Raw genomic sequence first — 25,969 nt, forward strand, 5'->3', positions numbered from 1 at the left:
AGAACTCTTTCTGCTCTACAAAACTATATTAAGTGGATATTTTAGTTATTTAATTTTTTATTAGATTTGAAGCTTAGAAATGGAATACCCAGGAGGCAAAAATCAACATTTTCGACAGATGCCTTTCTTTGCTTTTCATCGAGGTCAAATAGCTTCCGAAGCTACCGAGCAGCCCGGGACGTTTGCGACGTGTATGAAGAATGTGTCATAGGAGAGTCTACAGCATAGAAATGGTCTGTATAGTTCAAAAATAGCAACTTTGAGTCATAGACCTCAACGTTCCTTCTGAATTCGATGAACTTTTGATGGAGAACGGGCCAGTTGTGAATTGGCGGAAAAAGTGGACTGCGATCATAAAACGATTCCCAATCACCTTCTTTCAATGGAATTTACTGAATAATTCGGAGCCTGGGTGTCTCATTAACTCAATGGAAAAATCAAAGAAAGTCGCCTTCAAATTGCTTCTCAGCATCTCGCCCACCATCGAGCAACACGCTGTCAATATGAATCAAAGAAAGGAGTGGGTGGGTCCAGGAGATTCACCAAAGCCGAGAGTCAAGCCGGATTTTCATCCAAAGTAGATCATAATATGTGTTTGTGGGGACTGGGAGGGCTTGGTGCACTGGGAAATGCTCGGAAAGAATGCCACAGTCAACAAGAAGCTCTACATTGCCCAGCTGCACCGCGTCAATGAGGCAATTCGACTGAAAATACCGGAGCGACATGGTCAAACCATACTCCTTCACGACAAAGCCAGGCCCCATCTTACAGAAGTTGTTAAAGCCGCACTCCAAGAGCTCGAATGGGAGGTCCTTCAACATCCCCCGCATTCTCCGGGCCTTGTGCCGACCGATTACCATCTTTTCCGCTCCCTGTTAAACTACATGAGCGGCGTTTCCTTTGATAACAAAGAGGTCCTTAAAAACTGGCTCAACTACTTCTTTGACACCAGACCAGCCGATTTTCGGCGGAACGGCATCATGCGAACGAATTGGTCGAGAGGTGGGAAGAGGTTGTAAACAGCAACGGCGAATATATGTCGTTGCCACGACAGTCAGTTATACGTAACCGGAACGACCCGGATTTATATCCGGCCAAGGGCTGTCACTTCAGTAGCATTCCCCGTATATGTATGGGGAAAGTTTATGCTGCTACAACAACAACATATAATTGAATAACTTATTTATATAACTATTGTTTTTTGTTTAAATAAAAGTCTTCCCCAACCTAATATTTATCACAGAAGATTTATGAAGTCTATGCTAATTCAAAGATCTTCAATGTCGTTACATTTTCCGCAAAAAAATTAAGCCTTTATTTTTCCATGAAATGCACTTAGTAAGATTATTATGTTCTTGCAACAAATGAGTGGTACATGCAACACACTAAGCTCGTCACTTAAATACACGTATTTATACAACCGTCATAAGTGCAGTAACGATTCTCATTGCCACCACAGCCCAGATATTTGAGACGCTCGCATGTTTGTGTCCGTTCATTGAAGTACCACATTTGACTGGGCCTGCAGCCTCGACCCGTTGTACCGGCATTCTTTGGTTTCAGACACAGTTGGTTTGCTGAATAAGATTTCAAATGATTTTAATGCAAACACACATTTTTAAATTAAAATAAAAGCCTCTTACGTGGTCTTCCAGGGCATGATGGGTCCTGCGCGGCTGCTAAGGTGGCCAGTATTACAAGAATGACTGCGGCAATCCAAATAAGTTTCATTATTACTGTTCTCGTACGAGTAATCGAATAGTAAATGTTGATTTTCTTGAAGTAGCCGCCTTTTATAACGTCGGCTGTTGATTCAAATACGTTGTTTATTTACGAAAGTTTATTTAAAACGCAACGTTTATTAATTACTATATACACCCGGGTTCACAATAACAGCAGCACGACATATGGCAAGGTTGGACGTGAATAACTTTAGTAATGCCAGCTTCCAATGTCTCAATCGAAGCAGGAGTATCCACAAACCATGAAGGCTTTACATACTCCCACAAATAAAAGTCCATTGTAAACACTGTTGAGGGGTAAGTCTTTCTTTGATGAAATGGCAATGAATACTGAAAAAATTATGTGTTTAGTTTGGAAGTAGTCACGCGCAATCTGTCGAAGGAACAGTCCAATCTGATTTGATAACCGTTTTTTTGTTTAGAAAAACCCAGTTTATGCAGTTTTGCAGCTCTCATAATTTTGGGATAATAATGTAGCAGTTTAAAGTAGCTCAAAATTGGCGTTGATTGGTGACGGTTTTTTGTATTTTTTTCCATATAAGGAATGTTCGAAATTTTTGTATATGGAGACCGCTAGAAAAAAACACGCCAAAATTAAAGCGATTTTTGAGGCACTTCAAACTGGCACTTTAATCAAAATTCAATTGCTATAAAACTGCATATTCAAGCTGCTATTATTGCGAACACAGGTGTATGCATAGAGTTACCTATATATATATGTATATCTATATATATATATATAATGTTTATATTTATATATCTGATATATGGAACATATGTACGGCTGCACATGCAGCTTCAGTTGTGGTGTAAACCTGATTTGTTATGTTTTCTTTTTTATTTTTAGTGTAAATAAAATCAACATGCCGTTAAGAAAATGCCTGAGAAGTTTTGCCCTTTGTATGCTAAATTCATGAAATCTGTAACCCATTTACTTATTCTGGAGAATGCATTGTACATTTATAGCAGGAGTGAAATAAAATTTAACGATTGTTCAGTAAATTCCTTACATTTAAATGAAACTTAATATAATTTTGTTTGTATAATTTATTCGTTTAAGAATGATTTCAGATAAAAAAAATATATACATATATATATATATATATATATTTATATTTAGGTGTTTGGCCGAGCTTTTCCGCCTATTTGTGACGTGCGTTTTGATGTTGTTCCACAAATGGAGGGACCTACAGTTTCAAGTCGACTCCGAACGGCAGATATTTTTATGAGGAGCTTTTTCATGGCAGAAATACACTCGGAGGTTTGCCTTGCCTGCCGAGGGGCGACGGCTATTAGAAAAAACTTTTTCTTCATTTTGGTGTTTCACCGGGATTCGAACCTACGTTTTCTCTGTGAATTCCGAATGGTAGTCACGCACCAACCCATTCAGCTACGGCGACCGTCAGTTAAAAATATCGAAGCAGAAAAAGAAAAAAGAAACTATTGAAGTATTTTTTTATTGTTGTTCTCGCTTTTGTTGTTGTAGCAGCTTAAAATTCCCCACACATGCATTGCTGGAGTGACATTTCTTGGCCGAATATAAATCCGAGTTGTTCCGGTAACGCATAACCGACTGTTGATAGCATCGTTTGCCTGAGAGGTTTTTATTGACTTTGAGAAACTAAAAATTTCAAGTTCAAATTCAATTTGAAACAATAATTCATTCTACAAAATATATATCTTTTCGATGTTTCCGATTTTTCATTGCCATTACTCCTTAAGGAGGTGGTAAACCTTCTTCAAATGTGAGAGGCGGAACACCGAGAGAACAGCTCTACAACGGTGTATGTACATATGTACACCTGAAGAAATAATCGAAGAAATGGCGTGATGCGAAGAAAAATGGAATGTTGTCGCAAATTTCGTTCCGAAAAAGAGGCGTGAAATGGAAACTTGGGCTGAAGAGCAGTAAGTGTATATTTTTCAACGGATGCATATGTTTTTCATTGTGGACGCAGGGTGAGTAAGTCAATGTGTGCTTCTTAGGCGCCGGCTGTTGAGGAAAAAATTCAAGAGAAGAGGAGGGATGTTTTGAGTGGAATCACCATTTATATTGATGCGAATGCATTTTTAAGCCTACCTCACCGCCAGGAAAAAAATACAACGCCCTGTCTAAACGAATTGGATGCATGAAATTTATGCTCACCTATTTAGAAATTAAGTAGACGGATTAATGTGGTCCGGTTACCCCAAAGCACCAACTGGTGCCTTCTTTTGCTCCTAATGTTTAAACTGCAAAATTTGTCATCTTCGCAGAAGCTGTTAAATATTTTTTGCAAATTCAGCCTATTAGCTTTCATGTAGATCTTAACAATTTCTAAGAGTACCAAATGCTGGTGGTCACGCACAATAAAAATATAAGTGTTTTATTTACAATTAATATTCAAATAGTCTTAAACTTACTGGTGACTTAAGGTTACTTTTTCATATTCTTCGACTCTAACATTCTCTAAATAAAGGATTTTCCAATAAGAGTTGTTATTTTGATATTCAAAGCAAAATGCAATTTTTTAATATAAATTATCGGATGTTTATTTCATTATAGTGAGGAAGGTATGCCGTTAATAGTGGAAAATAAAATCAGGCAAATGACCACCACGACCACACTTGCAGGGCAATATCCTTTTCATGAAATTTTCCATAACCACCGAATTGCAAAATGGCTGCCCTATGTCCTCGATAACCTCACGAATTCCATATTTGAGGTTTTGAATCGACCCTGGGCTGTTGGCGTAGACCTTCTCTTCCACGTGGCCCCAAAGAAAAAAGTCACAAGGTGTTAAATCATAAGACCTCGGTGGCCAATTGTGATCACCTCTACGAGAGATAACACGGTCCGGAAACTTTTCCCGTAAAAGATCAATGGTTTCGTTGCTTGAGTGGCACGTAGCGCTGTCTTTTTGAAAATAAACGTTGTCCAGATCAATACCATCCAATTCCGGCCATAAAAATCGTTAATCATCTCTCGATAGCGCAATCCATTCACCTGTAACACCTGTTGTTGGGCAAACCCTTTATATAGTTAGACGGTATTGTCTTGGAAGTGTTTTTTCATTTCGAAGATTGAACGCATTGAAATAACGCTACGTTCGATGATTTTCACATATGTAAATACTCTCGCTTTATTATCAGAACGCCATTACACTTTTTATTTATCAACTTTCGTAAAGCTTTTGATATGCTCTCCACCACGAAATTCGCAAAACTCTTCAGTGAAAGGTTGTCCCACAAAAGCTCATCAGTCTCGTAGCGGTTGCACATATATGCTGATGCAGGCTGCCGGATAATGCATGAACGACGCTTGGGAGACAGTAAAGGGTACTGACAGGTGTTCGACAAGGCTGTATTTTCTCGTCATAACGAAAAACACTAAGTTTGGTTGCGAATCGCCTGGAGTCTGTAAGGCCAATCAACGGATCTTGACTACGCGAACGATGCCTGTTGACCCATACACGGATATGGGTCCAAACTGCAAGCAGGGCAAGAAGTAGCACCGAAAACTGGCTTAAAGCTTAACATCTCAAAAACGAAAGCTATACGCGCTAATACGCGAATAAGTAAATTTTTTAATTGATGGGGCCAACTGGAAGATGTGCAACTCTTTTGCTATTTGTGCAGCATTATGTCGGCATTAGGCGCTTCAAGTGAATTGCATCAAAAAAGCATCTGGTTCGCTTCGCAACTATGATACACGAATTGAAATTCGAATCGCTCCCACATCCAGCGTATTCGCCAGATTTGGCTCCCAGCGACAACTGGTTGTTCGCAGATTAAAAACAAAAAGCTCGCCGGTAAGAAATTTCGCTCGAATGAAAAAGTTATCGCTAGAACTGAGGCCCATTTTGAGGCAAAAGATAAATCGATCCACAAAAGTGGTATTGAAATGTTAGAGCGGCGCTGGAAGAATTGCGTTGTTCTTGATGGAAATTACGTTGATTAATAAAGATAATTTCGAACAAAAAAAAAACGTGTTTTGTGTGGGACTTGTCGGCCCATGTTTTATAAATGGGAGCTCCATACGGTGGAGAGATACAGAAGGTGGCGACCTCCGTGAGATGCTATCCCGCTCTTAAAGAATTTGACAGAATCAGCTGGTTTGCTGAAGTAAAAACTGAATATTTGTTTTCGATTTATTGTTGTATTTTTTGCATATTTTTTTATCAATTTCCATATAAATATTAATGAAGAAAAATGTTTAATACAATATAATGCATACATACATCTGTATGTATATGTAATAATTTAATAATAAAATATAATAATAATTTAAACACATCGCATCAGATGCTGCCAGACTGTCATAACTCCAAAAAAATGTATCGGCAGGTAATTATAATTACATACATATGTACTTAGATATATGTAAATATTTGTAATAAAAAAATGTAGATAAAACTACAAATTATATGCTTACTTTTTTTAGATTGCGTTTATTTTGAAAGCTCGGCGGCAAAATGGTGAATTTGAAAACTTACAGCAACGAAATCAGCAGCAAAACATTTAAATAGGCAAAACTTTTGTTTTTTAAACATCATTATTAACAATTAATTGATTACATAAACAAATTATTTCACTTCAAATTGACGCTTGCAGCTGAGAAATGACAAAAATAATTGAAAACATTGAAATTGCAAAAAACTCCGCTCTATCGAAATTTTGAACCGCTTCACGCTATCATTTGTTTAAAAACCCAGTTAGTGTAGGCTTAACTTAACTTAATTTACGAAATTGGCACCGATTACTCAGACGTCAATGTTTTGCTTCTGTACCTTTCGTTACATCTGTTTCAGTCAATTACCATGATAATTTTTCACCCATGGTGGAGAGGCCTGCGTGTAGAGCTTGGTGGCAAAAAGCGTAGAGAAGTCAACGGGGTAGGCGCACGCTCGGTCAGCGAAATCGAGTGTTTTTTCTGACATTTCGTTTTCATCGAATTCACATTTTCGTATTTTTATTCAAGTGCACTTAGGGCCAGCACTCGACGAATGAATGGCAAAAAAAATTATCCTTTTAAACGTCAAAAACATGCAAGGAAAGATTTTCGAGAATTCTTTGGAAGAGAATGCGCAAATTTGGCGTTTTAACAGTTCGCTTCCCTTAAGCGGGTATTCTAGTCTAGAAATTTGAAAAAATCGAAAATTTTTTTTTTTCAAAATTTGATAGTTTAACTATTCAAAAATATCTCCCTAAAAGGATTTTTCAAAATTCGAATTATTTTCGAAGCTACAACTATTTTAGTGACGCGACAGCTGGACTGGTTTGAGCGGTCGGCGAACTTTAAACGTGTTTTTCTCACACTTGCCTTTTTTACGGTCGGTGTCCACTGTAGATTCATATCTACTGCACCGATTCTTTTCAAATTTGGTTTTTTTGTTTCTTTACTTTATTCACGAGGTAATGACGTCGAGTTTTTTTTTTTTTAAATTTTGTCATATTTTAAAACAACAAAGTTTTCAAGTTTTTTTTATGAAAAATCGGTGTTTTGACTTCAAAGCGCTTTAAAAAATTAAAAAAAAAATTCGACGTTGTTACCTGCGAAACTTTATTAGCTGATGAAATCAATTTGGTTTTTTGATTTTAGTTGATCCAGTAATGAGTTCTGAGGGACACCGCAATAAAACTTTTTTATGAGACGTCCGCGAAGATTCGCTGCCACCAACTCATTTCTTCATAAAAATCAATGAAAATTTCACACAATATTCTTTAAATATGACTTTATAATGAAGTAATTTTAAAATTTTGAATAAATCAACTGTGTTGACAAAAAAAATTTCGAAAAATATGCTTGTTTTACACCGAATTAACCATACTACCCCCTTAATTTATTGCCAGATGAAACAAAATATTTCAAAAACAATTTTTTCATACATTCAATAATTTATTTTTAAGACTTATAATACCGAAGATAATGCCAAGCGCGCTCTAAATTTAGGTAAGACCGAAACTCAAGAATGTAACATAGCAGTCTCTTAAATTTCTTAAGTTATAACTAACTGCTACACAGCTCTCTATATAATAGGTTGGGCAAAATATTAAGTTAAGTTAAGTTACGTAAATTAAGTCTACACTAACTGAGCTCTATCGATGGGTCCAAGAATGAAATAGTAATAAGTATCACTATGCTATGCGGGAAATGGCAACTGTTTTCCAAACAGAAGTTTTTGCCATCCTGAAAGTAGCCGAATGGATAATCGAGAGAAGATGGAACGGGAAACAGATTGGAGTTTTTAGTGACTGTCCGGCTGCACTAAAGGTCCTGGAGAACGCGAAGCAAGCCTCAAAGATTGTTCAAGAATGTAAGAAGAAGCTTAATTCTGTCGCAAGACAAAAAAGGCTTGCACTGAGGTATATGGGTTCCAGTACACTCCGGTGTTCAAAGAAACGAAATTGCCGATGAATTGGCCAACCATGGATCAGCGGTTCAGTGCCAATAATCGGAATTAGTTCCGCAGGAATCATAAATTGAATCAGCGTTTATTTATGCAATTTACATAAAGAGCGATGGTCCGGTCTAGAACGCTGCAGAACTGCAAAGTGTTTTGTGACAAGTCCGAACAGTAAACTGTCAAACTTTCTACTAAAACTTGAAAGGAAAGACGTTCGGTTGATGGTCGGCATTATTACAGCACACAACCCATGGGGTCAGCATATGATCACCATTAGAATCATTGAGAACCCAATGTGCGGAGACGGATAGCACTGAGCACTTTCTCTGTGAGTGTCCTGCCTTTGCTAGAGCAAGACTACCAGTTTTGGGTTCCGATGTTGTGAGAATGTGTAATATTCGTTCTCTAAAACTGGAGGATATCTACAGATTTGCCAAAGAATCTGGAAAATTCTCACATACTAACTACCTCTGATCCTGTCTCTATTCTTTCCTATCTCTTTCTCTGATACTTTTCTCCTTTCCCCCTTGACTATCTACCCTCTTTCCAGAGCTCTAAATACAATGAGCTTTTTAGCCTGCGTATTTTAGGAGCCACAAAATCTCCTGGTGCTCCTTGGCTCAACCTTATCAAATTTCAACTGAGCTCTAACTTTCATACATCTCTATCAAGTTTTTCAAGCGAACGCCATACGTTCGTTAAACATCGCGGTTTTTGGATTGACGAAATAAATTGCATATTGAGGGATTACGTTCAGCTCGTGATAAAACCTTCAAACTCAGTATTTATTAAATCCGTATTTCCTTAATAATTGAACAGGAAATTTCAAAAGGTTTGAATTTGAAAATAAATGACTTCAAATGGATTTTGTCGTTTTTTATCATTATCGACACTGATTGCTGAAGATATTCGCATTTTACGTTCAATATGATCGAAAACGACGGATAAGATTTAAATTTTTTTTCTAATATTTTGGGATCCCGTTCATGCTCCAACAATGTTTTGCCCCACTCGTTCAATAAATATCACAATCCAGTATTGAACGTATAGGTAGGCTAGCCAGCTAGAAGTCAAATAGATTAACGAAACCAACACAAAATAAGTCTTGTCGAGGCGCTATGCTACCGGGAGGAGTGAACAAGGAAACAAAATAGGGTTCGCCTAAAAGCTGTCGATCAAAGTCGGCCTACATTGAGCCACCAACTGAAAGCTTAAAATTACGCTCTTTCAAGTATTTTATTTTGATTTCTTACAGTCTTGCAGCAAGCGAACGATATGTGTGCATGTAATTTATATTTACTTAAATAATAATATAAATATTTTGTATGATTTAATTACTAACAATTTCAAAGTTTATAAAATTTTTATTGGCCATATTGAAAGCTTTATGCATATTTGCATAAATGGCCACATCGATAATATTTGTATTGCTGAAATAATCAAGTGCCACAACGTTTGCGGTCAAACTCCAAGGGCCCTTAAGCCAGCTACTAACTTTCGGATTCAAAATGGCAGCACGTTCTTTGGCTTTCTCCAGCTTGTTGTTGTTCTAGAATTGGTGAAAAAGCATTTATTTATTCAATTAATAGTCTAAAAATTACTGTATTTCTTACAGACTATGAAAACAGATTAATGCGAAATAGTTTAGTCAAAGTAAAATGAAACTTATAATTAATTACTTTCAATTGTAATGAGTGAAAGACAAATATAACATTTCTTATAACTTAAAGGGAAAGATTATTAGATAATATCTACTAAGAATTTAATTCAACAACTCATTTAATACCAATTTGAAGTGGTTCCTTGTTGAAGTAAGCAGTATGATTTGAAAGCGAATTAAATTCTCCCAGAGTTCTAGAAATCGGAGCATTAGCGTGAAATATTTCCTAAGACCTCCATATTTTTAATTTTGAAAAAAAAGCTTCGATCAGGCACAAGATTATCTATTAATAAAACTAATTTCTTTTGTCCGATTGGTTTTAGATGAATCTTCAAGGACTTGTGATGATTACCGTAGGGGACTTCTGGAGAAATGGGCTCCACACAAATGGCGATAACTTTTACTATGATTATTACTATTTTTTTGAAATTTTGTTAAAGTCAAGTCGAAACATAATGTATTAATGCTATGTCTTTATTTTTGTAAAATAAAACATTTGACTAGCAAAAAAAAAAATTAATGAAAATCATAATTTTTTCTGGCCACTGACTACTTCTAACCCCTTACCCCAAGCAACGATGTTATCTATTATATATCAGGTTGAAGACTTAAAGAGTCCACTATACTTGCGATCCCCGAGTATATCTTTAAATCATCGGCATACAAGAGAAAATTTGCGTTATTAAAAGAACTAGAAATGTGATTAACAAAAATTATAATAAGTAGGGGACCCAGTATACTTCCCTGGGGTACACCAGAGGGCTCAATAAAAGAAATAGATGACGCTTCATCAACATTAACAACACATTTCTGTGAGTAGATATAGGGTTTAACCCATTTTAAAAGAGGGAAATGAAGTCCTACATCACTCAATTTGCAAATTGAAACCTTGTGATTAACCTTACCAAATGCTTTTGAAAAATCTGTGTAAACAGTGTCAACTTGAGTTTTTAAAAGGTGATATACAATATTCAGAGAATTTTTATTTAATTTTTTGGGCTATAATTGGCAATGTTGCTTTTATGGCCACTTGTAAATGCTGGATTAAGGGTTGTTACTTTCCAGGCGTCTATGAACTCTACTCGTTCAAGGGATTTGTTAAACATTAGTAAAAGTGTATAGGCATTTGCAGAGCAGTTTTTTGAAAGTTTCGAAGATAGCCCATCTACATCAGATTTTGTTGATGTTTTGAGTTGTCGAATTCCATCTTCAACATCGAACGAACCAATATTGATTGAGGAATTCACGTTCGAGTGACACTCATGAGTAACATTTAATAGCAATTTTGCCACTCTCTTTCCATCTAAGGAAAGAATTGAATAAGGGATTCTCTCTAAACAACTTCGACACTACAGTCTATACAGATGGCAGGTAAATGGACTGTGGTGTTGGAGCTGGTATATATTCTCACATACTTAAAGTTGAGAAATCTGTGCGTCTCCCTAATACCAGCAGTGTCTTCCAGGCGGAAGTACTGGCAATTGGGGAAACCTGTAAGCTACTAATCGCAGATTTTTCTTTTAAGGGCAATACCACTATTCTTTCGGATAGCCAAGCTGCAATCCAGGCACTGGATCGGGCTAGAACAACCTCTAAAGTGGTGGGACAAAGTAGGAATAGCCTCACCACCTTGAGTGAAAACCATAAAGTTACCTTAATCTGGGTCCCGGGACATCGGAACATTAAAGGTAACAAAAAAGCACGTGAACTGGCCATGAATAACGCTCTTGTAGAATCGGTATTCACACCAATAGGTGCAGTCGAGAATATAATTTCCTTAAAATTCCTCCGAAACGCGAATTGTAGATGGAAAGACCTGACGAAATGCAAAATTAGCAGAACGTTATGGCCCACCTACAATCTCAAGCAATCGTCGACATTGATAAGCATGAAACGACAGGACACCTGGAGACTAACGGCAGTCATAACCGGCTTTTGGTCTATCGGAGAACAAGCAGATCCCTCCCAACACATACTCTCACAGTTGTAGGCAACGGAAAAAAAGGAAACAATCTTTAATTTCTTCTGAACGCCCTGCTCTATGGAAGGGTGGAATGTCAACTCTGGGTGAACCGCTGCTCGAGAGTTTCGAACCACTGTCTGGCTCGACATCTCAGGTTCCTGAACCACACAGACTGGACGTAGTCATGCTGTAATTAACTGTTAAACAAGTTGGTAATCAAGTTGGATGTGGCAACAAAATGGTGCGGAAGCGCTAGTTGGATTCTGGAAGAATCACCACTTTAACCAACCAACCAAGACACTCATGAATTAAATTAGAGTATACTTGAAAATTTGAATAAAAAAAATCTGCAAAAAGATTAGCTGCATCTATAGAATAATATGCTTGAGTTTCATTATAATAGACAAGAGAAGGAATATTTGAGCATGCTTTTCTGGATTTAACATAACGCCAGAAGGTACTAGGATTTAACTTTATGTCCGTTCCGAACTTAAGAATATAAATTCGCTTTAAATTTCTATTCTAAGTTCAAGTTCTCTTGTAAATATTTATCTTTATCTTGGGCAACAAAGTTGTGTATTTCTCTTACAAAACCAAAAAAAAAAAAGTGCATATCTGTAGACTTTTTCCAAAGCCATTTAAGTCGACTTTGAGGTTTTTTGTTGTCAAGCACTCAATCGCTGGATTTTAATTAAATATTTTATCAATTTATAATTTGTTATATAGACACAGCTTCATTGTCGTATTTTAATAAACATTTTTGTATAAAAAAATAGGATATTGACCTTTGAGCAGAGCTCGGAAGCAATCATTCACCCTCGCTTATGTTCGCGAATGCGAACTTATCAGTTTGTTCATTCATTATTTTATCAGGAGTGTGAGACACAAGCAATTTTAGCATCAATTTAAGATACGATGGAAAATTAAAATTACACATGCAGAGATAAGTAAACATTTCATTTTTAAACAAAATATATTTCCCTCAATGCAGTTTTCCAGGAAAAGCCAATTTGCTTATGTTCTAATTGATTTCTAGATAACTCAAAGACAAAATACATAGGAAGAAAATGCTAAGTTGTGTACAGTTAAATAAATAAAATATGTGTATATTTATGGTAAAGTGTTGAACCTTCGTTATCATGCTATGCTTTGCCATTTATTTCACGTCATATGTACAAATATGTAACAGGTGTTTCTTAAGAGCTTGTGAACTTAAAATGATATTACAGAACAGACATTTTTTTTGTTTTTTTTTTTTTGAAAATGGTATCCGGCATATGTCCGCCGCGGCAAAGAGTTACATGGTCCATTCGATCAGTCCAATTTTTTACTACTTTTTCTAATAAGTCTGGCCGTGTGGCGTCAATGTTGGCTTGCTCGATTGCAATAAATCGATTGTTAAGTACGCTGTGGGGCAAGTTGGGCCGTCTTGTTGAAACCAAATGTTAGCGTTGTTTAGCTGATTAGTTTTTGGGAACAAAAATTCAGTCAGTAAGGCTCGGTAGCACTCGCTATTCGCCGTAAAGGCAGCTTCGTCCGCATTTCGAAAGAAATAAGGAGCGACGATAACACCAGGCTGTATGAAATTCGCGAGCAGATTTATTTGTTTTATTTTTTTCCAAAGTAAATTTCTACAATTTGGAAGCGTTGTTGTGGCGTTAAAGGACTCATGATGACTTGCGAGCCTTTCCGGAACAGAAATGTCAACACAGCTGTCAAACCACGGTTATCGGAACAGTTCTCATGCAGCTAAAACAACACCCTATATATAATATTAACGTAAGCAGACACATTCGAATGGAAAATCCCGAAAAAAAGTCTAGCAGAAGTGCACTAGCCTGCCATCCCAGAGGTTGTGGGTTCGAATCCACGGCCCTCGCACCTACCCTGTCAGAAATCAAATAGATTAACGAAACCAACGCAAGACTGGTTTTCATGGTTTTCCTTGCCACTCTTGGGCTAATCTTTTCTACTTAACCTATAAAAATAACATCAAACACAAATACATACATACATACGTTTCTGCATACTGCAGTAACACGTTTTAGGTGATTTATTGTTGTTGTGGTTGCATAATTGTATAAGAAACCAATTGGGAAAACTATAGAGGCGTCTCTCTGCTACTATAAAATATTTTCAAATATTCTCCACAACAAGCTCAATGAATATGCTCAAAAATTTATCGGCGACTATCAATGCGTCCTCAAGGTGGAGCGATCAACAATTGTCCAATGTTTTTCGCTGCCCCAGATATTTGAAAAATACAAAATTACGTTATGTTGCCTTTTTACAGACTTCAAAGAAGCGTGTGACAAGCTTGGTCGAAAACATATTGAACATCATTCAAAGATGTTAGGCATACCTTTTAAATTTGTACGCCTGATTGCCATAACTTTATCAAACACTTGGGGAAAAGTAAGAATCCAAGGTAATATCACCGACCATTTTGAAGTGATCACAGGTGTAAAACAGGGACATACGCTTTCATCCCTGCTTTTCAACCTGGTACTACCCGCTGTTATAGCTGATATAGATCCCGGAGGCACAATTTTTTGCAAATCTACACAAATTTGTGCAGGTTCTGCAAGAAACATGTATGTGTCTAGAATCATCTGCTAGGATGGTACGACTTATCATAAACGAAGAAAAAACTAAATAATATATATGGAAAGCGCAGGCCGCATCGCAACAAATACGAGTAACTTACAAATCGGCAGCTTTAGCTTTGAAATGGTCAATAAAATTGAGTATCTTGGAGTTATGCTGAGTGCACAGAAAGATACATCTATTGCCATACAAGAAAGGATACAGACTTCAAATAAGTCTTACTAACGCATACAAAGCATACGAAGTTGATGAAGTCGAGATTACTTTCTAGAAACCAGAAACGAAGTGTGGGTTCTGAACTCTAATGAAACCAATCACTTAGAAGTTTTGAAAGGAAGATTCTAAGAAAAATTTGAAAACTGTACTTACCGCATTCGGTACAACGACGAGTTAGACACTTTTATTAGGGGTGCAAATGTAATCAGGTACATCAAAGCGCAAAAGATTCTATGGTATGATCACATTTTACGAATGAGCTACGATAGACATCTAAAAAAGATCTTCGAAACAAATCCACAAGGCGACAGAAGAAGAGAGAAAATGATGTAGAGATGACATTGAAGGCGACTTTGAAGCTATGGGCATATCGGATATCAAACGAAAAGCTGATGACCGAGTGATTTGGAGGCGAATTGTAACGGGAGCAATGGTACACCCCGAACTGTGATGCTATGATGATGATGGTGAGGATTGTTTGTGTGATATCAGTAATTTCGAAGTATTTTAAAGATAGAGAAAAACAAATATCTACAAATGGAAGCTCAACAAATTGATATTGTATAAGTAAATATGTATTGATGGAAGTCAAGGATGATAGATTTACAAGCTTTGGTCAATAACTATGGTGAAAAAGAAAATTGTGTGGGGAACTTGGGGATTAGGTGCCCGAATTCTGCATAATTATTTCACACATGGCGAATTGGCTACTGAAGGTGACTTTTCCCAAAGCTGTTACTCTATTTTTTGAAATTTTGACAAGTCTGACATCCAGCTCCTTCCAATGGCAAATAAATGAACAAAAGGAAAGGAAGAAAGCTTGCATGTTTGTGAGAACGGCTTGGTGGCAATATTGTGATTTGTGAAATTTAAATTTACAAATAATTTGTAAAAATTGTAAAGTACCTCAAAATGCAGTTTTTTTTGCGTTTTTATGCGGAAGACGGCAGAGTGTCAGACAGAAGACAGAAAGTGTGTGCGAGTGTGTATAATTTCTTGATCATTTCTTGTGTTTGGCAGTTTATATTAGTTCCGCTAACTCTACTACTAACGCTGCAAACAAGTTGTTCACCTTCCTTTTGCTTGTATACTCTCGGAGCCTGACGTCGCAGCGAATTCGGAAGGTGTCACGACAAATTTGTGTAATTTATTCGTGTGTTTACTTTCCCTCCCTGCAATTGCACCAGTCAGACGTCACACCGCTCTGAAGAGCGCAATCTTATTCTCTATCATTCTCGGCCACCGTTGCTAATAGGGTATTTCGGAGCCGAATGAACTATTTTGAAGAGTTCTCCGCACGAGGAGTTCATTAAGTGGTTTTGGTTGACAAAATCTACTTTACCTGGTAAAGGCACATTTTCATCAAATGATACATAAGACCTCTTCTATTCGTCACTTCTCTGCTCGACTAACTTGGTGAAAAAATTTCCAGTAAAAATTTGGTAAAAATTTCGAGTAAGATGGGCCGCTAGCGAGTATAGTTATAAACTCGTAAAGCTGGTATAACTCACTATTTTACAAACAAATGTAATTTTAGGCAGCTCTATTCCCGCGTTGCCAATATATGTTCATTTATGTTGTATCATTTTCTTCATCTATTCGCCATTTGCTAACGCTTGGCAAAAAAGAGAGGCTTCCTTTACGCATCCATCCCTAACAAAAAATAACAAATCAGACATTTGAAATTGCCCCAAATGAACGTTTAAATTTTAAAAGAAGACCTGGAGGCCATTTCTGAACACTTTTCCATGGGATTGTAGCGTATGAATTAAAGTTTAATAATTTGTAAAAACTATTAAAAAATCGAGGTAAGGAATGAGTGCATAAACAAGATGGCGTACATTTTTCAGGCGATCATATTCTGAACATGGTCGATGTTGAAATTTATCTCGTACTCTTCAACGAGAGAACTCAAAAAATTATACGAAACCTTTTCCTATAAGCTAAAAGTTTACAAATATTGTTTTGTTAAAAGTCCACAGATATTCAATACATATACGAGTATTTTATTGCTATTTACCAGTGATTGTTCCATGCTGCGTGTGGCTTGAAACACCCAACCTTCATTTTGCACTGGTGATGTGTCCTTTTTGCTGAACAACAAACGCATATAGTCCAGCACTTGTGAGGTATTCATAAAAGCAGTTGAGAAACGTTTCCAATTGGGGCATAACATTTTCGATTCTATACGAAGGGATATTTTGAAAATTAGTTATTGATGTACTGCTATATAAAGGGTTTTCCAATAAGAGGTGTTATTTATGTAAAAGATCAATGGTTTCGTTGCTTGTGTGACACGTAGCTCCATCTTGTTGAAAATAAACGTTGTCCAGATCAATACCATACAATTCCGGCCATAAAAATCGTTAATCATCTCTCGATAGCCTCATTTTCGAAAAAGTAAAGCCCAAAGACTCCGCCGGACCATAAACCGCACCAAACAGTCACACGTTGAGGATATAGAGGCTTTTCAACAATAACTCTTGGATTTTCTGAGCAACAGATTCGACAATTTTGCTTGTTGATGAAGGCACCGAGGTAAAAATGTGTCTCATCACTCAAAATGATTATTCGATGGAATTCCGGATAATTTTCATGCATTTCAACGACCCAATCAGCAAAGACACGACGTTGTTGATGATCCGCCGGCTTGAGTTTTTGGGTTAAATGGACTTTATAAGCCTTAAGACCCAAATCTTAATGCAAAATACGGTGTAATGACGTTTGCGGAATGCCTAATTCCAAAGAACGACGAGGAATGGACAAACCTGGGTTGTCTTCAACACTTTCGGCTACAACAGCAATATTTTCGATTTTCGGCTGTTCTTGAGCGACGTGCACAGGTTTTATTCTTCACGTCACTAACTTGTTCCAACAGCTCGAATTTTTTCACCCAGTTCTGTATTGCGATCCGACAAGGTGCTTCACGATAACCCAAAAATGTTCGAGTTTTACGAACCGACTCTGCCAAGTTTTCACCATTTTTATAATGAATTTGAATAATTTCAGTGCGTTGTTTAAGCGTGTATTGTTCCATTTTTATTAATGGCGTAGTTTCCGCTTGTCAAATATCAAAAAATGACAGCTTCAAAAGTGACACCTACCGAAATTGCGGGATATTCAAAATAACACCTGTTATTGGAAAGCCCTTTATAATGGTTTATATATATATTCACTATATATTATATTATAATATTTATATATATATTTACCACTTTCAGGATATGGTAACTCCTGTACTGGATATAGAATTATTATATATTTATTATTATTTCTAATCTCGTCGATGGTAAGCTCAAAGCATTGTTTTGATCCCACAGTGGTGCTGGTGTTTCTTATGTAGACAACATCACCGATTTCTTCGTGCAACAAATGCAGTAGGTTACTATGACGCTCGGGATGCTTGTAAAAGCCTGTAAGAAAGAGTGAAACTTTTTTCAAATATCGTAACAGTACGTACAATGTAAAAAGAAGTTTTTCTTTATATATAGAATTGTATTTAGAAAGTGAAGGGTTGCCCTTTGAGAAATGGTTGGGATGTTAGAAAAATTGTCATAGCGTCATGATGGTATAATTTTAAATATAGACAAGCCGGAGTATATCAAAAACCTAGTGTAGTAAGTGTATTCTGAGCTTAGACTCGGATTCAATAGGTCAGAGGCTGTAGGAAAAGTGAATTGAAGTTCTTGGTTCAAAATTGTTGTAGCAGCCCTCATAATGTATTAAGACTATGTGTGAGTTCACGCAGGACCGCACCCATTTTTTTGCTTCGGCTCGTAACTTGTAAGAGGGCTTGAGAAAGGCATCGAGTTGCTCGTGCTTGTACAAGGTTTGGCCATCCGAAGTAAAATTGCGAGAGTAACTTCGGCTGCTACGGCATATGATATTCTAAAGCAGATATATGGGCTTCTGCGGATTTTTAAAATTTTATTTTAATAAAGAGGATAAAACTACCTATTTTAATGTTGCGAATAGTAATTAAATACAAAAACAACATTTTGCTTAGTCTGTGTAGCTTTAAATGGGCTGGTGCATGATTATCATTTGGAAGTGCACAGATTCGAGTCTTCGGGCATGAAACACCAAATGATAGGAAAAGATTTTTCTAATAGTGCTTGCTCCTCGGTAGGCAATGACAAACCTTAAAGTGTATTCATGCCATGAAAAAACTACTCATAAAAAACCATCTGCCGTTTGGAGATGGCGTAAAACTGTAGGCCCCTCCATTTGTGGAATAAAATCAATACGCCCGCACAAATATCAGAGACAAAACACATCGACAACAGAACACGCCTAGACTCTAAGGACATGGGATTTATTAATAAGAAAGGAGAGCGATAGGATGGAATGGGATGAATAAATTGTATCGAGCGCAAAGCCAAGCGTACAAAAACTCTCTGAACAGGTTGATTGGTGAAAGTGGTGATTTGTCCAAAATCCAACTAGCGCTTCCGCCCCATTTGTTGCCGCATTTTCGTTACCAATTTGTTTAACAATTAACTACAGCATGACTACATTCAGTCTGTGGAGTTCAGCAACCTTATTAGGTTGTTGACGTCTAGGCCAGACAGTTGCTTGAGACTCTCGAACAGCGGTTCACCCAGGGTTGGCATTCTATCCTTCCATAAAGCATGGCATTCAGAAGAAATGAAAGATTGTTTCCTTTTTCTCCCGTTGCCTACAACTGTGACAGTATGTGTTGGGAGCGATTCCCTTTTCGGCTGCTTGTTCGCCGATACATCAACAGCCAGTTATGACTGCCGTTAGTCTCCAGGTGTCCCGTCATTTCATGCTTATTAATGTCGACAATTGCTTGAGGTTGTAGGTGGCCCATACCGTTCTGCTAGTTTTGCATTTCGTCTGGTATCTCCATCTACAATCCGCGATTCGGAGGTATTTCACGGGAATTTTGTATTCTTGACTGCACACCAGTGTTCAGTTCATCTGCTTTTTCGTTACCTTTAATGTTCGGATGGCCCGAGACCCAGATTAAGATAACTTTATGGTTTTTAATCAAGGTGGTGAGGTTATTCCTACTTTTTTCCACCAATTTAGAGGTTGTTGTAGCCGCATCCACTGCCAGATTGGCTATCCGAAAGAATAGCGATATTGCCCTTAAAAGAGAAATATGCGATTAGTAGCCTACAAGCTTTCCCAATTGCCAGTACCTCCGCCTGGAAGACACTGCTGGGACTCCAAACTGTCTCTAATCTATTAATATAGACTGCATGAAACAGTATCCTAACGAATACCGTGTATTTTAACCTGGACCGAGCTAAGGAAGAGTACAACAATTTGAGAGTACAGAGATCAGAAAACGGAGAACTATTTCGGCGAATAAAGGCTAACATTGTGAACGATTTATTTGCGTGGTGAAGTTGACCTAGGACCTTTTACTTCATTAAAACAATAAGTACCCGAGTTAGGAATGAAGACACCATTTAAAAAAAATTTTTTTTTTTCAACATAGTCTCCTTTTAGAAAGATACACTTCTCCCAACGCTCCGGCTATTTTTTCAACCACTCCAAAAAATAGGATTTGAACTAAATTTTTTGTTTCCGCGGGCCGGAATGGCTCGTTAGGCAACAATAGAAAGTCGCAGGGAGCCAGATCGGGTGAATGCGGTGGGTGCGGTAGCAATTCATGCAGTTTGGCGGCGACAACTCCGGATGAATGTGCTGGTGCGTTATCGTGGTGAAACAACATCTTCTTTTTCGCCAAATGCGGCCGTGCCTCTTTCAATTTTTTGTGAAAGCGGTCCAATAACTCACTGTAGTATTTCCCAGTGATCGTTCTGATCGCTTTCTTTGGAGCAGATTCACTTGGAGGAATCCATTGTTTTGATTGTTGATTATTTTCTAGGGTGTAATGATGAATCCAGGTTTCATCAACGGTCACAACTCGATGCAAAATTTTTTTCGTATCTCGCTTAAATTGCTCCACACACTGCTTCGAAGTTAAGAGGGGCATCCGCTTCTTGTTGGTTATGAGGAACATCGCCAACTTATCATGTAAAATATAATTGCCGTTCCGGGCGACACACCTATGGCCTCTGCTACTTCACGCACTTTCGTTTGTTGATTAGCGACAATCACTTTCGTTTAAATTTGTTGAACCAATACCTAAATGTAGCCATATATGGCGAAGTGTTCCCATAGACAGCATCCAAGTTTGTCTTTATCTCTTCGCATGTTTTTCCATCCGAAAACAAAGAGCGAATTACCGAACGATACTGCTCTTTTTCCATCTTAGCCAAATCCAAACTAACCTATCAATCAATGTGAAATTTGTGTTGCCGTCGGTTGATAGGTGGCAGCACTCGATGCTAACACCAACTTCCCTCAGGAACGCTCTCTGCCATCAAACACGGGTACTTATTGAACCGCCCTCGTATATATGTAAGTTATTCAACTCACGCGGGAGAGATTTTCAGATAATCCGCCTATACCTGTAGAAGAAAATTACACATGAAGGAAATATCGTTAAGGAAGAGGACCAATAAATAGTAACGGACCTAAAGTAGTACCAACATTGCTGTCGTAAAGGCACCTAAATTTGTTAACGTAGATCTGCCGGAAACAAATCCATGTTCATTGGGAAATAACAAATGTTTAACGGCAAAGTATATTTTGTCTTTGACTATACACTCAAATAATTTAGAAAGTGTAGTTAGCTTGGAAATCGGCCTATAATTCGCAATTTTATTTCTATTGCACCTTTTAAGGATAGGCGTAAAATAAAAATAATAGGCGTAATAATATAATGGATAATAACTTTTTTTACTTTCATAATTTTATTTGTACTTATACTTTGAGCTCACCTATTGGAAAGCAGCTGAAGTCCAATATAACGACCTCATGGGAGAGTTTAACAAATCGCCGTAAATCTTTCAAAACATTTCTTAACGGTTGAACGAATTTGTTTTCGTTGACAATATAAAAATTGTCACCACTACTTGTATCGTAGACGTCCACGATTTTGTCAAAGCTGAAAAAGAAATTAGAAGTAAGGCACATTAAACAGGAAGTAACAGCAGAATAAGAACAACCAGAGCAATAATTTCGTTTTTGCTTTTGATCACTAAACTCGATTAAAAAAAATCGACATTTTAGGGTAATTTAAAAAAAATACGACAATTAAAGACCAAATAATAGAAACAATTTGAATTGCAACCCTGCTGCGACTCCCTGTTCAATGTGCCTTGATTGGAATATTATTTATGTATTGTACATGGTTTCACTAAAAACTTGAATATTCATATAGCAAAAATTCATTACTTTCAAAGCTAAAATCCGCTATTGCTGAAGCAGCAACTTTTTCTCTTCGTCTCTTTTACGGAACAGCGGATGAAATTATTGCGTTGATCAGCGGTTCGTGTGCAAACAATTTGGGTTTGGTTTCTCAGAAAATGTTACATTAAGCACCTGGGTCACCTGCCACTCCACACCGTGCCAGGCTCTAGCCGCCTTTGGGCGTTGAAAGACAGCTACCATGGAATTTTCAGAGGGGCTGTTTCCACGAATAGGTTCAAGTGGATTCTAAAGATCCATGTTATCAGTGTTACTAGAAATAAGTCTCCGGTAAGGTTTCGAAGATTCTACCAGTTCAGCTTCCATACTGTTTTGGATCATAGTGTAACGATATAAACTGTGTCAGGTTGCAATGACATTCGTTTTCAGTACGCAGACTTGGCACTTATACAGTAATTTTTATTTTTTTTTTCATTCTGCTTGAGTCTTTCAACTGGCTGGTATATTTTACTAATATAATAATAATTAGCGGGACAAAACTGCACTTTGCTCTTGGAATGTATGCATCTGTGTTTCAAGCGGAGGTGTATGCTGTCCAAGAAGTGATGAGCTTTATTGTAGAAAACCGATGGAGAGGCAGACTTATATGTGTCTGCAGCGACAGCCAGGCTTCATGGCCTCAGACAGCCCCCCAACCACATCAGGGGTAGTCGGGTCCTGTAAATCCAGGCTGAAGTATGTCAGTAGACATAATAGTCTGATGCTAACATGGGTCCCGGGACATGTGGGTATCGTGGGTAACGAGACCTCTGACTCCTTAGCTAAGATGGGCTCTGAGGCCAACTTCTTTGGCCCTCTCAGACAGTGCACTCTGCCCAGCTTGTGAAGAGGAGGATAGGATGGCGGACCACTTCCGATGAGTCTGCCCCGCCTTCGCTCGAATCAGGCTTGAGGTCCTTGGTACTCATGTGTTAAGAAGCGACCATCTTGACTCCTTGGCACCACAAGATCTACTCAGATTTCTTCGGACATCGGTTAGATTTAAAGAAAATTAAAAGGGAATCCAAATGTAGTACAATGGACTTTTTTAATGTCTGAGTGCTGCACTTGCTAGTTGTCCCGAAAAAAAAAATATTTATACATATATATAACTATTATCACGATATTCTTTAAACTGGCGGCTTGGATTGAACACCATACGCATTTTTCACTACACACAATCTATTCACAGAAAAAATTAAGTAGTCAATTGAACACGAAGTAAATTCGTCGCCTAAACATTTCACGCAGGATATGTTCTAATATTTTGAAACTTCGACTAGTGTAGGACATATTACTCACATCGTATCGTTCGTCAGTCCCTTCTAGTCCCTAAACCCGCAAGATTTATAATGTCTGAGTTCATTCAGCATCCACAAAGCATATCATCCCAGTCTTCCTTTGGCATTCCAAAAGCGAATTTTTCACTTTTGGACAAAAATGTATTAAGACGCCCATGACCTGTTGGAAAGAAACATATGCTCAGAAAAAAACTGAAGCCCGGATTTTCCTTAACAAACAAAGCGTTCCAAATATACTCCTGTTTATGATAGTTAGAAATAGAAGGTGGTTTGACCTATGATACAAACCTACTTTTTATGTATTGAGGGTGTCTACTTTCCTTGGCTGTTGTCAGGTCGATCTTTTTCTTTCTTTTCCTTAATATTGCAATCTGCTTTATCGACCAGAAATATCGAAAGAAATGCCAACAGGGGAGGTGCACGTTTATATCGGCCAAATATCCCACAAAGAGTGTAAGCTCGTAAAATATGGCTAATGTCTGGCGAATACGTTGACCAATCCAAAAGATAGAAGGTTGTTTTGAAATTTACTTATTTACATCAACACTTGAAACTTAATATTAGTTTGGGGAAAATGAAGTCCATTATTTTGCATAAAATTCAAAACTTTATTCAAGGTGTTCCGGATTGTCCCATTTAGGTCAAATAAGCTTCGTTTTGTTGTATAATTTGTTGCCATTTTAAAGGTTACTTCATAATGCCTCCCTCATAGAAGACTTGGTCCTTATTGGCGAAAAACTCTAGTAATCGATTTTCACAATCTTCTCTTGATACCAATTTCGTATCATTCAAAAAGTTTTGTAATGAGAGAAAAAGAGGTAATCGCTTGGTGCTAGATCTGGACTATATGGCGGTTGCATTGAAACTTCCCAAGCAAGCTCCCGGAGTTTTTGGCGAGTCACTAGAGACGTAGGCGGCCTTGCGTTGTTCTGATGGAATGCAACACCTCTTCTGTAGACCAATTCTGACAGTTTCTGGCCAATCGCTAGTTTCAAACGGTCTAGTTGTTGACAATAGAGATCTGTATTTAGTGTTTGGCAATACGGAAGCAACTCATAATAAATGATTCCTTTCAAGTCCCTTGAAATGCATAGTAGAATCTTCCTGATCATTAATCATGGTTTGGCCACCGTTTGAGCTGCTTCATCACGCTTTGAGCACGATCGTTTTCGCACAATATCGCCGTATGTGATCCATTTCTCATCCACAATCATCATTCGTTTAAGCCAATTCATTCCGTATGGCCAAGGGTTCGCAGATGGAGATTCGATCCATCGTGCCTTTTAGTGTGGCACTCAAATATCGCACTTCTTTTTGAATCCAGCTTTGGGAAAGTAGTTTAAAACTGTTTTATGGTCGATATTTAGCTCCTCGGCGATGCTACGACCACTAACATGCCAACTTCGACTATTTCTGTGATTTTATCGACATTTTCTTTAACATCAAGAACTCCTGAACGGAATCGACGACACCAAAATTGCACTTAATTAGCTTTTACAGTATCGGCACCTTCATAAAAAAACAAACTGTACCGAATTTTTTCTTTGTTGACTTCCATTGTCCCACCACTGAATGGAACAAACAACAGCAAAATAATTTTTTTAGTGTGAAATCTCACCTTGACAACGAACATAAACTTGAAATTGTTTGATCGATACTTTAAGAGATATCGATCTCTACAGCCATCTATCGAGAAAATAATGGATTTCGTTTTCCTCAAAGTACGAGTAATATTAAATTTCATTCACTAGGACTCCTTTAATACTTTAAGAATAATCCAACGCATGTGTTTTGCAAAAGGTTTGCCTAAAGTGTGGGCTTTCGGACTCAGTAATCGATTTTACATAGGACTTGGATGGTCTGATTCTTGGGCTTGAATATAATAGCGAAATTATTATGAGGTATCGATCAATAAAATATTAAATACTTTTCTCGCTTTTAAGTTTCACTAACACTCACCCAATACTAAAATCCAAATAGCGTATGCCAAATACCAATTGCGACCAGACATCAAATTGCTGCGCAACTACATAATCTTTAACCAGCACTGATTTGGTTTTTGCTGAGTTGTTGATATAAGCGCCAGAGGCATGGGTACCTAAAATTTTAAATTGAAATTCCAACAAATTCATACTCCTATATGCGTAGTATTTGATTTAATAAGCATACCTGGTATGAAAATGTCCTTCAATGGCATTTGTGCAATATGTTCCAGTTTCGACATCCAGTTCGGTTGTATTTTTAAGCATTCTACCGTCAGTAGTTCACTACCATTAAAACTGGCTACATAATATGGTAAGCATTTCCCTTTGGGATATTCGATGGGCACCGTATTAATATCATTGATATTCCAACCGAACGGAAATCGCAATTTACCAACATTCACATTGGTCAAGACCTTACCGGAAGAATTGTTTACATTAGTTATACGTGCCTCGGGATGTACATATGCCGTAGAGGGGTCTTCATTGAAGATGCCAATCCACTCGGGATGATCATGGCATTCGGGGCCCCAATTTATTTCAAGATTAGCATCCTGTAAGGTTTTACTTTCAAGCGAAATGGTCAGATAGATGGGGCAAGCTAAAAAAAATTTTAGGAAATAAAATTATAAATTAGAAATATATTTGTAGAATTTTTTTCACAACTATTCGCTGCAACTTACCACGCAACAGAAGCGGCAGATTATAGCAAATAATTAACAAAAAGCTTAGATACATAGCGTTTGTTGCGTTCGTAACGCTAAACTTGAACTTAATCCCTAATTGAATTTAATGCCACTCAATGCAAGCGACTAAAGTGTG

General features: G+C 37.5%; 2 protein-coding genes across 2 annotated transcripts; both read right to left on the bottom strand.

The window, feature by feature from the left end:
* Positions 1–1,281: 1,281 nt before the first annotated feature.
* On the bottom strand, positions 1,282–1,777 carry LOC129241457 (kunitz-type serine protease inhibitor homolog alpha-dendrotoxin-like). The gene is made up of 2 exons (XM_054877785.1): positions 1,644–1,777; positions 1,282–1,577 (listed from the first exon to the last, which is right to left on the bottom strand). Exons 1-2 carry the CDS (start codon positions 1,729–1,731, stop codon positions 1,399–1,401), a joined length of 267 nt encoding a protein of 88 aa, XP_054733760.1. The 5' UTR covers positions 1,732–1,777; the 3' UTR covers positions 1,282–1,398.
* Positions 1,778–9,391: 7,614 nt separating this feature from the next.
* LOC129242577 (uncharacterized) lies at positions 9,392–25,969 on the bottom strand. The gene is made up of 7 exons (XM_054879305.1): positions 25,831–25,969; positions 25,335–25,748; positions 25,125–25,263; positions 21,396–21,562; positions 17,787–17,987; positions 16,595–16,758; positions 9,392–9,677 (listed from the first exon to the last, which is right to left on the bottom strand). The coding sequence occupies exons 1-7, from the start codon at positions 25,883–25,885 to the stop codon at positions 9,459–9,461; spliced, it is 1,359 nt and encodes a 452-aa protein (XP_054735280.1). The 5' UTR covers positions 25,886–25,969; the 3' UTR covers positions 9,392–9,458.

This window comes from Anastrepha obliqua, chromosome 3, assembly GCF_027943255.1.
Source record: "Anastrepha obliqua isolate idAnaObli1 chromosome 3, idAnaObli1_1.0, whole genome shotgun sequence".
NCBI classification, from domain to species: Eukaryota; Metazoa; Arthropoda; class Insecta; order Diptera; family Tephritidae; genus Anastrepha; species Anastrepha obliqua.